The 14,131-nt window shown below is 50.9% G+C and overlaps 1 protein-coding gene across 3 annotated transcripts in view; it reads left to right on the plus strand.

Moving 5' to 3' along the window:
• The window catches only part of il1rapl2 (interleukin 1 receptor accessory protein-like 2), a 1,090,987-nt gene that overhangs the window by 1,004,206 nt on the left and 72,650 nt on the right, over nt 1-14,131 (plus strand). For all 3 annotated transcript variants that reach the window (XM_038775345.1, XM_038775344.1, XM_038775346.1), the window contains exon 7: nt 7,093-7,222. In XM_038775345.1, the coding sequence (XP_038631273.1) occupies nt 7,093-7,222 (130 nt within the window). The remainder of the gene's footprint in view (nt 1-7,092; nt 7,223-14,131) is intronic.

Genomic DNA, 14,131 nt, shown 5'->3' on the forward strand with positions numbered 1-14,131 from the left:
TGGCGCTGGATGCAGAGAAGGCGTTTGATAGAGTTGAGTGGGGGTACCTATGGGAGGTGCTGGAGAGGTTTGGATTTGGGGAGGGATTCATCAAATGGGTGAGGCTGCTTTACGCGGCGCCGATGGCGAGTGTAGTCACAAATGGAAGGAGATCGGAGTATTTTAGGCTTTATCGTGGGACCAGGCAGGGGTGTCCCCTGTCCCCCCTGCTCTTTGCACTGGCGATTGAACCGCTGGCCATGGCGTTGAGGGAGTCAGGGAAGTGGAGGGGTCTGGTGCGGGGGGGGGAGGAGCACCGGGTATCGCTGTATGCAGACGACCTGCTGTTATATGTGGCGGACCCAGAGGGGGGAATGCCGGGGGTGTTGGAACTGTTAGCGGAATTTGGGGGCTTCTCGGGCTATAAGCTGAATTTAGGAAAGAGCGAGGTATTTGTAGTGCACCCGGGAGATCAGGAGGAGGGAATTGGGAGGCTCCCCTTCAGGAGGGCAGTGAAGAGTTTCAGGTACCTGGGGGTGCAGGTGGCCAGGAGTTGGGGGGCTCTTCATAAGCTTAACTTCACCAGACTAGTGGAACAGATGGAGGAGGAATTTAAAAGGTGGGACATGGTGCCGCTATCGCTGGCGGGCAGAGTGCAATCCGTCAAAATGACGGTTCTCCCGAGGTTCTTGTTCCTCTTCCAGTGCTTGCCCATCTTTATCCCTAGGGCCTTTTTTAAAAGGGTGACCAGCAGCATCATGGGATTTGTTTGGGCGCATGGCACCCCGAGGGTGAAGAGGGTCTTCTTGGAGCGGAGTAGGGATGGGGGGGGGCTGGCGTTGCCCAACCTCTCGGGGTATTACTGGGCGGCCAACGTGTCGATGGTGCGTAAGTGGGTGATGGAGGGGGAGGGGGCAGCATGGAAACGGATGGAGAGAGCGTCCTGTGGGGATACAAGCCTGGGGGCCCTGGTAACGGCGCCGTGGCCGCTCCCTCCCACGAGGTATACCACGAGTCCGGTGGTGGCAGCTACCCTCAAGATTTGGGGGCAGTGGAGGCGACATAGGGGAGAAGTGGGGGGCTCGATGGAGGCTCCGTTAGGGGGGAACCATAGGTTTGTCCCGGGGAACATGGATGGGGGATTTCGGGGATGGTATAGAGCGGGCATTAGACAGCTGAAGGACCTGTTTATCGACGGAAGGTTTGCGAGCCTGGGGGAGTTGGAAGAGAAATTTGGGCTCCCGCCGGGAAACATGTTTAGATATCTGCAGGTAAAGGCATTTGCTAGACGGCAGGTGGAGGGATTCCCTGCGCTCCCCGCGAAGGGGGTGAGTGACAGGGTGCTCTCGGGGGTCTGGGTCGGGGAGGGGAAGATATCCGATATCTACAAGCTTATGCAGGAGAAGGAAGAGGCGTCAGTAGAGGAGCTGAAAACGAAGTGGGAGGGGGAACTGGGGGAACAGATCGAAGACGGGACATGGGCTGATGCCCTGGAGAGGGTAAATTCTTCCTCCTCGTGTGCACGGCTTAGCCTCATCCAATTCAAGGTGCTGCATAGGGCCCACATGACTGGGACGAGGATGAATAGGTTCTTTGGGGGTGAAGATAGGTGTGCCAGGTGCTCGGGGAGTCCAGCGAACCATGCCCATATGTTCTGGGCATGCCCGGCATTGGAGGAGTTCTGGAAGGGGGTGGCGAGGACGGTGTCAAGGGTGGTGGGATCCAGGGTCAAGCCAGGATGGGGACTCGCGATCTTTGGGGTTGGGGTAGAGCCGGGAGTGCAGGAGGCGAAAGAGGCCGGTGTGCTGGCCTTTGCGTCCCTAGTAGCCCGGCGAAGGATTTTGCTACAGTGGAAGGACGCGAGGCCCCCAAGTGTGGAGACCTGGATCAATGACATGGCGGGATTTATTAAGCTTGAGAAGGTTAAATTCGCCCTGAGAGGATCGGTGCAAGGGTTCTTTAAACGGTGGCAACCTTTCCTCGACTTCCTGGCTCAACGATAGGGTACTGGGACAGTAGCAGCAGCAACCCGGGGGGGGGGGGGGGGGGGGGGGGGGGGGGGGGGGGGGGGGGGGGGGGGGGGGCGTTGATTATGTTAGCTTATTTTATTTAAATTTGATTTATCTAATTTTAATTTATGGTTAAGTTCTCTTGTTTGGGGGGGGGGGGGGGGGGAATGTGATACATGTGATGTTACGGTATGGGGGGGAATTGTGGGTGTTATGGGGCTGTTAGTTGCATATTACTGCTTTTTGCTATACTTTTTGTTATATTTTCTGCAAAAAATTCCAATAAAAAAAATTAAAAAAAAAAAAAAAAAAAAAAAAAAAAAAAAAAAAAAAAAAAAAAAAAGTGAATTAAATGAAGCACTGTCCGCCAATGTTTTCATGTTGCAATAATTAAATACAAATATTTTTGCAGCGCACATTGTTAATTCGATTGAAGTGCCTGCCACTGTCAGTTACACCACAATGAGATTCCTCTGCCTGCAGTTTATCTTTTACACAAGGTAATCATTTCCCTAATTGCATATTTAACAGTCACCATCAGATAGTTGAGGAAGGTTGGGCATTATAGTGATTTAAGGTCCCTTTTAAATCAGAGTGATGCACCTGGATCCCATTAGAAGAGGTGATTAGATTTCCCAGAACCATAACAGGAAAATTATAGTGGAATAACACTAATTAATAACAGGCGAAAGTAATTTAAAAGGTTTGCATTTTGAGCCCAGCTGGCAACGGCGATTAAGATATATTTTTTTGCTATCAGATGGTTTGAACCCAGCCAAGGAATTAGAGATAAAGTTCATTATGCTGATTACTTTAAAGTGGCAGTTACTCCCAGTATATTGCACAGTTGTCCACAAATCAAATTCCACATTGCCACTGTTATGGGCCAGGGTTTAGAGAACCCCAAAGTGTTTCATGGAGTTCACCTGACCCACAACTTATAATAGTTTGTGGTATGGGGAGCACACAGCCCACTCTACAGGTGTGGTACAACAGAAATGGAAAAGTATTTTTTAAAGCAAAACAATGTTTATTCTATGAACTCAAGTTAACCTTTTTAAAGCATACAGTGAACATCTAAGCAACCATCAATTCAGATAAAGCCCCTAAAGAATACAACTGTAAGTAACCCTTAAGCTGTCCTTTTAACATCCATAAGACTTTTTAAAAAACCTTTAAACAGAAACACATCAGGTTAAAGTCACTACTGAGAGCAGTTATTAGTTTTAAATCACCAAAGGATCAATTTACAGTCTTTAGATTACAGAGAGAGGGAGAATCATACACCTCTGGCTGTGACTGCAGCTATCCAGCTCTGAAAACGAAACTAAAACACACCCTGCAGCAAACAGCCTAAAACAAAAGTAAAAAGCTGACAGACAGCCCAGTTCCACCCACACTCTGACATCACTGATAAACACCCATTTCTTAAACGTACATTTCTTAAACACTCATTTCTTATAGGTACTCTCACATGACACCACATATTCGGCGGTTATTTTAAGATGTTGTAAAAGTGCAAGATTTGGCTCGAAGAGCTGACGGTGAACAGCACAGAAACAAGCCATTCGGCCCAATCGCCCCATGCTGGTGGTTATGCTCTACACAGGTTCTTCTACTCCTCTTCAACCCTCTTCACCACGTCCTATCAACAAATCTCTCTGTTCCTTTCTCCCCACTGTACCTTGCCTGCTTTCCCTGAAATGCACCTGTGCTATTAGAACGGTGGGGCAGTGACTGCAGCCCCATGGCGCCAAGGACCTGGGTTAGATCCTGGCCCCGAGTCACTGGCCGTGTGGAGTTTGCAGATTTTCCCTGTGTCTGCGTGGGCCTCCCCCCCCCATAAACCCATGATGTGCAGAGTAGGTGGATTGGCTCAGCTAAATTGCCCCTTAATTGGAAAAAAATTATAATTGGGTACTCTAAATTTTTTTTTAAAGAACCAAAGACCCTGACTGCAGAAGGAGGCCATTTGGCCCTTTGAGTCTGCAACGGCCCATCCTATCCCCATAACCCCACCTAACCTGGCCATCTTTGGACACAGGGGGTCAATTTCTAGCATGGCCTATCCACCTAACCTGCATTGGGCTGTGGGAGGAAACCGGAGCACCTGGATGAAACCTAAGCAGGCGCGGGGAGAACATGCAAGCTCCACACACGCACTTGAGGCCGGAATTGAAGCCGGGTCCCTGGCGCTTTGAGTGCTAATCACTGTGCCACCGTGCCGCATGACCATTCCATCCACTCCAACCACTCTTTGGGTTTACAGAATCAGAGAATGGTGCAGCACAGAATGAGGGTATTTAGCCCCACGTGTCTGAACTAGTTCTTTGGTAGAGATATTTAATACCCCTTTCTCTTTTCCCAGAGCTTTCCCAATGTTTCCCTTCATATGTTGCTCCAATTCCCAGTTGAAACTTAATATTGAATTTGTTTCTTCCATTCTTTCAGACAGGACACACCAGACAATGGTGGCACGGAAGCACAGTGTTTAGCACTGTTGCTTCACAGCGCCAGGGTCCCGGGTTCGATTCCCGGCTTGGGTCACTGTCTGTGCAGAGTCTGCATGTTCTCCCCGTGTCTGCGTGGGTTTCCTCCGGGTGCTCTGGTTTCCTCCCACAAGTCCCGAAATACATGTTAGGTGAATTGGACATTCTGAATTCTCCCTCAGTGTACCCGAACAGGCGCCGGAATGTGGTGGCTAAGGGGTTTTCACAGTAACTTCATCGCATTGTTAATGTCAGCCTACTTGTGACAATAATAATGACTATTATTATCACAACAATTCACTATGTAAATAAAACATTTTTCATGCCACCTCTGTTTTTTTTTCCAATTACCCTGTCCCTGTGTTCTCTGTGACTGTCAGCACTTCTTGGATTTATTAGTGAATCCCTGATATTTACAATGTCTAGTTAACAGGACTCCGCACAGGCGGAAATATTTTAAAAATACAGCATCCAAAATATCACTGGAAGGTGTCATGGCCTGGCCTGCGTTGTTATGGTGATGCTCTGTGCTATAGAATGTGTGAATGCAAGACTCCAGGTACAATGTCTCGGGAAAGGATCGTCTGTTGCAACTTAAAAGAAAAGGGGCAAAAAGAAAATTCAGAGGACTAATCGATTCTTGCACACCTTGTAACTTTAAAATGGGATAGCAGGGATAGAAGCCTTGAAGAAAGTTTCCTGTACATCTTGGCAGATGGTGCTCAACATAAAGTAATTTACCATAGCCCACAAACATCTCTCTCTCTGTTGGAGAGTCACGAGTGGCTATAATGCACGAGGGACGCCACTCTGCAACATGCACAGAGCTCAGGAGGCAGGTCTCCATGAACTATGACAGCCTTTACCGAGTTTGAACCCATGCCCGAGGCATCCTTATGCACCACTCTCTTAGCCATCTAGTCAACTGAACCAACCCATCCCCAAGTCCTTGACATGGGCAGACCACAAAATGATGTTGGAGAAAGAGGCGGGGGGGGGGGGGGGGGGGGGGAGGCAATCTCAAATGAATTGGCAAACACAATGATGTAGAGAGTTAATTCGGCCTCTGACCTTTCATGCCAAACAATAAATATTTTTATGTTCGTTTGCGGTGTGGTTGCATAAGTCGGTGTGAATGCCTCTGGTGATCACATGCTGTTGAACATGATTCTTTCCAATGTTTAAAGGAACACATTATTAACAGATGAGAAACTGTATCCTTCAAATCAAAATGCTGGTTTGCTTGTAATGTATGCACATTTGTACATCATTTATCTCCCTGATGTCAATATTTCACAAGCCTTGAGCTTACTGTGCGCCACAATTATGAGATCTTAATATGCTGCAGGTGATGTAGATCAGAAAGCAATGTTTGAGTAGCTGCTCCTGTATTCAGAGGATTAACGTAATAATTTGGAGGAGTGACAGGCACTAGTTGTTGTGCAGGCGCAGACAATGACACGGAAAGTTAAAGAGACAAATTGGGTGACACGATAACGTAGACCCTGAGTATCTCCGGAAGCTTAGGGACTTAGAGAATCTCAGGCCGTCAATCCGCTGTGTCCTTACCCGGTACAAAATCCCAGGGTTATGAACGATTCCAGATGATGGTGATACATGCATGCCTGGAAATGCCTTTTGAAGGAGGGCGTGTCAGGTGATGGGTGCAGGACTTTATTCTGGAGTTTGCTTTCTCCAACCTGCAGCCTGCAGCTGAGGCAGGGGTGGGACCCACAACTGCTTTAAGTAAATATGGAGTTTGCATTTGAGACAGTTGTCCGCCCCATTTTCACTAGGATAAGGATCTTGCAAGCTGGTATACCTGGTGTTCCGGGGGTGAGGTTGCGGGTTGCAGTAGGGTTTGTGCAATGGGTGTGCAACCAATTAAAGAGTTCTGACAGATAATGGCATTACGCTTCTCCTGTGTGTTTTGGTAACAAACGCATGATGGGAGGTTGGGGGGGGCTGTGATTGCAGAGTGTGGCACACACAAGCAACCATTCCCTTCGCCAATGTCAAACAAAATGTGGGAAGAGACTTCGCGGAGCCTCATTATCTGATCCAGCTCTTTGATGGCATTACTACTGCAGTCCCTCCCACCATCTCCGAGGTGCAAACAACTCGCAGCCTGTGGCTCTAACTGTTTGATGCCAGCCTTTCACAGAAGAGGGTGGAAGTGTCGAGCCTCCCTGTCCACAGGAGAAATGGTTTTTCACACGATGAGACTGGGAGCTGACGAACATATTGTGGATCAAATCCCTGCATGGCTCTATTGAACCAACCACAACAGGAGTTTGACCACCAGGCTACAGAATCTGCCCAGTGTGCACTTTTTTGAAAAAGGACATCAATATTTGATGGGTTATTTTATGCGAGGGCTCAAGCAGCATTGCAAGGCTATGATTTTCAATGCTAGGGGGAGCTGACTCAATGATTCACATCAAAAAATGGAAGAGGTTCGAAGACTACAACACCGAAACTGATTAATCCAATTTCCTTTGAAGATTCCCCCTTTGGTGGGTCTGATATAAATTTAGATGCACCCAGAGGTACACGCTGAACATGTGAGAAATATGCTGTGATCTGAAAATTCTCTTTGTCTTTTTTCTTAATAGGCCGTCCAGCCAGCCTGATCTGCAGGGCCTTCTTTGGGTACAGCTCGGTAAACCCAATAATTTACTGGATGAAAGGTGAAAAATATATGGAGGAGCTGGAAGACAGTCAGGTTAAGGAGAGTGATATCAGGTACAGCTCACGGATTATTATTCACAACGCCACAATCTGCTGAATGTTTAATCATTTATCTGAACTTCTAGCCGTATAACTTGACAATGAAATGGGGTCTCTCTTCATAGTAATTTTATCGCTCTTGAAACCAGGTCAACAGGGATGAACTGACCATTACCGAATTGGCTAAAACACAGTTTGAATTGATAAAGGGTGGTGATATTGCCAAATTTGTATATATAAAATTCATTCCAGTAAAGGTGCAGAAAATATTCACAAAACGTTTAAAATGTGCAACTATGTCCAACTGGACGGCACGGTAGCACAGTGGTTAGTACTGTCGCTTCACAGCTCCGGGGTCCCAGGTTCGATTCCCAGCTTGGGCCACTGTCTGTGCGGAGTCTGCACGTTCTCCCCGTGTCTGCGTGGGTTTCCTCCGGGTGCTCCGGTTTCCTCCCACAGTCCAAAGATGTGCAGGTTAGGTGGATTGGCCATGCTAAATTGCTCCTTAGTGTCCAAAAACATTAAGTGGGGGTTACTGGGTCACGGGGATAGGGTAGAGATGTGGGTTTGAGTAGGTTGCTCTTTGTAAGGGCCGGGTTTCCTCCCACAATACAAAGATGTGCTTTTTCCCCAAGGTAGAAAAGTCGTTTTCTAGCGGATATTGGTTTAAGGTGCAAGGGGGAAAGTTCAGAGGCGATTGTGGTGATCTACCACTGTATATATATATATCTGTGTGCTTGCATTAGGGGATGTACGACAGTACCTGTGTTACAGGTTTTTCGGTGGGTTTAGCCATGCTAAATTGCTGCTTCATGTCCAAAAATGTTGGGTTTACGGTTTGGATAGGGTGGAGGTGTGGACTTAAGTAGGGTGCTCTTTCAAAGGGCCGGTGCCGACCCACCGGCCCGAATAGCCTCCTCCTGCACTGTAAATTCTATGAAATCGATGAAACTACTCACAAGTGCAAAAACACACAATGCACACCCTCCCCTGCCACCCCAGAACATATGAAACCTAAGTAACACTCTATAGAGTATCAAATATTAAAGGCTTGACCACGTAAAAGTAAAGCCAGGAAGAACATTTATTCACAGAGTTTTAAAAGCTTGTTACAGCTATAGGGTCCCAGTCCACAGTAGCTGCTGGAAATTGGGATTTCTCACTGCGACAGTGGTGTTGATTCAAAATTCTCCTTTAATAACTCTCACTTTGCAGCAATGAAGTCTTCTGGTGGGTTTATCCAATCAAAATGAAATTAGGTTTAATGAGAAGGGTTTCAGAAGAGAGATGGGGTAAAGTTGTTGCCACTGTGGCAGCCTCTCTGACCACTTTTCAAAATCCAGTGTCTTTTCACCCAAAAGCTGGATCACGTGACCTCTCCCTGAGAGTTTCATAGACTTAGTCTATTCTGGTCGCCAGAAGGGTGTGGAGAGGGTACAGAAGAGTTTTACCAGGACGTTGCCAATCTGGAGGGTGGTAGCTATGAGGAGAGGTTGGATGAACCTGGATCGTTTTCACTGGAACAACTGAGGTTGAGGGGCGACCTGATGGAGGTTTACAAAATTATGAGTGGCATAGACAGAGTTAGTAGTCAGATGCTTTTTCCCCAAGGTAGAAAAGTCGTTTTCTAGCGGATATTGGTTTAAGGTGCAAGGGGGAAAGTTCAGAGGCGATTGTGGTGATCTACCACTGTATATATATATATCTGTGTGCTTGCATTAGGGGATGTACGACAGTACCTGTGTTACAGGTTTTTCGGTAAGCCCCTGCCGGCTATCTCCGCCCACAGGGAGCAGTATAAATATTCATACGTTTCCCTGAGATGCCATTCTACAGCTGCAGCCGAAGGAATAGCATCTCACTGTAATAAAGCCTCTCTTGTACCGATTCGAGTCTTTGTGTGCAATTGTTAGCGCCACAATTTATTACAGTGAGATTTTCCAACATCATGGACATCAGAATTAAGCCCGATCGCCTGCAGCTGGATCCGCAGTCGCCGCACGCCAGGAAAGACTTTAACCACTGGCTGGCTGTTTTCGAGGCCTACATCACCTCAGCGGACCCAACACCATCCGAGACTCAGAAGGTACAACTCCTATACTCAAGGTTGAGCTCCAGCGTGTTCCCGCTGATTCAAGACGCGTCTACCTATGCCCGGGCCATGGAACTTCCCAAAGAGAATTGCGCCCAGTCGACGAACACTCTGTTTGCGAGACATGTACTCGCCACTCGCGTTCAGCAACCGGGTGAGTCGATTGAGGACTTCTGGCGGGCCCTTATCCCTCTAGTACGGGACTGCGACTGCCAGGCCATCTCGGCCATGGAACATTCGAATCTCCTCTTGCAGGATGCCTTTGTGAGGGGTATTGCATCGGACCCCATCCGGCGACGACTGCTGGAAGGGGCCGCTCTCGACCTTCTGGCAACAAAGCCTTTAGCGCTCTCAATGACGGCCACTTCCCGTAATGTGCAATCCTACCCCGCCCACCGCGCGGCCCACCCATCCTTCCCCTCGTGGACCCCGCAAACGACCCCCCCCCCGACTGGGGCCGCTCCCACGCAGTATGCCTGTGCTGCTCGCCATACCGCGCACCCTGGGGGTCCCCGCTGCTGCTTCTGCAGTCAGCAGAAGCACCCCCGCCAGCGCTGCCCGGCCCGCACTGCGATCTGCAAATCCTGTGGCAAGAAAGGCCACTTTGCAGCGATGTGTCAGGCCCGCGCAGTTGCCGCTATCGCGCCCGAACTCTCCCCCTCGCCTCAGCCGATCGTGCAATGGGCCCTACCGTCCGCTGCTTCCGGGGCCACTTGCGATCAGTGTGCGCCGCCATCTTCCTTCCCCGGCTCCACGTGTGATCAGTGGGTGCCGTCATCTTTCGCCGCCCCCGCCATGTGCGCACCATCGGTGCCGCAATCTTCATCCTCTGACTCCATGTGCGTTACATGGTCGCCGCCATCTTGCCCCGCCCCCACAACATGCGCTCCATGGTCGCCTCCATCTTGCCCCGCCCCCGCAACATGCGCTGCATGGGCGCCGCCATCTCCTTCCCCGCAGGTACTCCAAACGCCGTCATTTTGTCCTCCCCTCGGAACTGGACCACGAGACCCGGGTCGCAGCCGCTGCTCATCGGACTCGTCGGACTCTTCGGTTGAACGCCCGCTACTCGCCTCCATGACGCTCGACCAATTTCGTCCTCGCATCCTGGCCACTGCTTCTACAACAGTGCTTATCAACAGCCACGCGATCTCCTGCCTCATCGACTCCGGGAGCATGGACAGATTCATTCATCCGGGCACGGTAAGGCGCTACTCCCTCGCGGTCCATCCCGCCAACCAGCGGATCTCCCTGGCCTCCGGATCCCACTCTGTCCCGATCCGGGGTTTCTGTCTGGTCAACCTCACCGAACAAGGCATGGTATTCAGCCGTTTCCGCCTGTGCGTGCTCCGCAACCTCTGTGTGACACTTTTACTGGGCCTGGACTTCAAATGTAACCTCCAGAGCCTCACCCTTAAATTCAGCGGACCCCTACCTCCCCTCACCGTTTGCGGCCTCACGACCCTCAAGGTTGACTCTTTGCCAATCTGACTGCAGATTGAAAGCCCGTCGCCACCAGGAGCAGACGGTACAGCACCCAGGACAAGACCTTCATCAGGTCCGAAGTCCAGCGGCTGCTTTGGGAGGGTATTATCGAGGTCAGCAATAGCCCCTGGAGAGCCCAAGTGGTCGTGGTTAAAACTGGGGAGAAACACAGGATGGTCGTGGACTACAGCCAGACCATCAACCGGTACACGCAGCTCGACGCTGAACCCCCTCCCTCGCATATCTGAAATGGTCAATCAGATTGCACAGTACCGGGTCTTCTCAACAATTGACCTGAAAACCGCCTACCACCAGCTCCCCATCCGTAAATCGGACCTTCCCTACACTGCCTTCGAGGCGAACGGTCGACTGTATCAATTTCTTAGGGTTCCCTTCGGCGTCACTAACGGGGCCTCAGTATTTCAGCGAGAAATGGACCGCATAGTTGACCGGTACGGACTGCGGGCCATGTTTCCATACTTAGACAGTGTCACCATCTGCGGCCACGACCAGCAGGACCATGACGCCAACCTTGCAAAATTTCTCCACACTGCATCTCTCCTCAACCTCACTTATAACAAGGAAAAGTGCGTATTCAGCACAGACCGCTTAGCCATCCTTGGCTACGTAGTCCAAAACGGACTACTGGGGCCCGATCCCGACCGCATACGCCCCCTCATGGAGCTTCCTCTCCCCCACTGCCCCAAGACTCTCAAACGATGCCTGGGGTTCTTTTCTTACTACGTCCAGTGGGTTCCACAATACGCGGACAAGGCCCGCCCACTGATCCAGTCCACAAAATTTCCCCTCAAGGCCGAGGCACAACAGGCCTTCGCTCGTATTCGCTCAGACATAGCCAAGGCCGGGATGCATGCAGTAGATGAGACACTGCCCTTCCAAGTAGAGAGCGATGCTTCAGTTGTCGCCCTTGCCGCCACTCTAAACCAGGCTGGCAGAACCGTGGCATTTTTTTCCGCACCCTCCATGCCTCAGAAATCCGACATTCCTCTGTTGAAAAGGAGGCCCAGGCAATCGTTGAAGCGGTGCGGCACTGGAGGCATTACCTGACCGGCAGGAGATTCACTCTACTCACTGACCAACGGTCGGTAGCCTTCATGTTTAACAACACGCAGCGGGGCAAGATCAAATACGACAAAATCTTGCGGTGGAGAATTGAGTTCTCCACCTATAATTAAAAGATCTTGTATCGCCCCGGCAAGCTCAACGGGCCCCCAGACGCCCTCTCCCGAGGTACATGTGCCAGCGCACAAGTGAACCAGCTCCGTGCCTTGCACGAGAGCCTTTGCCATCCGGGGATCACCCGGTTGTACCATCTGGTCATAGCCCGCCAGCTGCCCTACTCCGTCGAGGAAGTACGGACAGTCACCAGAGACTGCCAGGTCTGTGCGGAGTACAAGCCGCACTTCTACCGGCCAGCCCGCGCGCGCCTGGTGAAAGCATCCCGCCCCTTTGAACACCACTGCGTGGATTTCAAAGGGCCCCTCCCCTCCACCGACCGCAACACCTACATCCTTAGTGTGGTCGATGAATTCTCTAGGTTCCCCTTCGCCATCCCATGCCCGGATATGACGTCTGCCACCGTCATCAAGGCCCTTGATTCCATATTTGCTCTGTTCGGTTTCCCCGACTATATCCACAGTGACAGGGGATCCTCGTTCATGAGCGATGAGCTGCGTCAGTTCCTGCTCAGCAGGGGTATCACTTCCAGCAGGACGACCAGCTACAACCCCCGGGGAAACGGGCAGGTAGAGAGGGAGAACGGGATGGTATGGAGGGCCGTCCAGCTGGCCCTACGGTCCAGGAACCTCCCAGCCGCTCGCTGGCAGCAGGTCCTCCCTGACGCGCTCCATTCCATTCCGTCACTGCTGTGCACCGCAACTAACAACACACCCCATGAACGTGTTTTTGCCTTCCCTAGGAAGTCTACATCGGGGTGTCGTTCCCGACTTGGCTCACAGCTCCAGGGCCGGTCCTACTTCGTAGGCATGTTAGGCTCCACAAGGCAGACCCTCTGGTGGACAAGTTACGCCTGCTCCACGCGAACCCCCAATATGGCTATGTGGAGTTCCCCGACGGCGGCCAGGATACAGTCTCGCTCAGGGACCTGGCTCCCTCGGGTGCAGATCCCATGCCCACACTCCTCCCTACCCAGGCGCCACCCTCCTATTCCACGGCGCCCCAGACTTCAGCCCCACCAGGTCCATCCTTCGATCCCCTGCCCACACTAGAGGACATGGAAGATTTCGGCTCGCTCCCGGAGTCATCCAGCCACTGGCCAGCACCAACACCGCCAGCACCAACACCGCCAGCACCGACGCCGTTGACACCGACACTGCTTGTGCAGACATCGCCACCACTGCTGCGTCGCTAACAACGGAACATCTGACGCCGGTCCGACTCAACCTGTGGCGGGCACCGGGTTCCCGATGGATTTCCCCCCCCTCTGTAAATAGATCACATTTATGTATTATAGTTTCACGTCACCCCCGCCGGACTCATTTTTTACAGGTGGTGAATGTGGTGATCTACCACTGAATATATATGTGTGATGTACCATCAATTGTACGCGAGGCGAGTGATTTACCAAAGTCAGGCTTTAATTGATTAGAACACAGCTCTGCGATCGTCTACAATGGAAAGGGCCGATCGTCAGGCGTCTGACCATTTATACCTTGTTAATAGAGGCGTGGTTAACTCAGCCTCTCGGCCAATCGGTCGAGAGGCACATGACCGACCAGGGCCAATGGTAAGCCGACGTTCTGGCCCAATGGCAGACGAGTATGCAGATCATATCACCACATTGTGTGTGCTTGCATTAGGGGATGTACGACAGTACCTGTATTACAGAATTTGCTGGTAAGCCCCTGCCGGCTAGCTCCGCCCACAGGGAGCAGTATAAATATTCATAAGTTTCCCTGAGATGCCATTCTACAGCTGCAGCCGAAGGAATAGCATCTCACTGTAATAAAGCCTCTCTTGTACCGATTCGAGTCTTTGTGTGCAATTGTTAGCGCCACAGAGATATAGGAGGCAAATCGTTTAGACAGAGGGCGGTAAGTACCTGGAACGTGTTTCAGGGGGAGGTGGTGGAAGCAGATACAATAGCGATGTTTAAGAGGCATCTTAAGAGGCCGGTAGTTCCCGGGAGCCAGTTAGATCTGGCGTCGGCAGAATGAAGTGAGTCTTTCAGCTCATTTAACTCTGCAAGCCTGGGTACCACCCACCTATTGTGGACGGGACCCAAATCGTGACGTCTCGCAAGTTCTCGTTAGCTCTCGCAAGGGCAGCACGGTAGCATTGTGGTTAGCACAATTGCTTCACAGCTC

The sequence above is a fragment of the Scyliorhinus canicula genome, chromosome 17, assembly GCF_902713615.1.
Source record: "Scyliorhinus canicula chromosome 17, sScyCan1.1, whole genome shotgun sequence".
Lineage (NCBI taxonomy): Eukaryota > Metazoa > Chordata > Chondrichthyes > Carcharhiniformes > Scyliorhinidae > Scyliorhinus > Scyliorhinus canicula.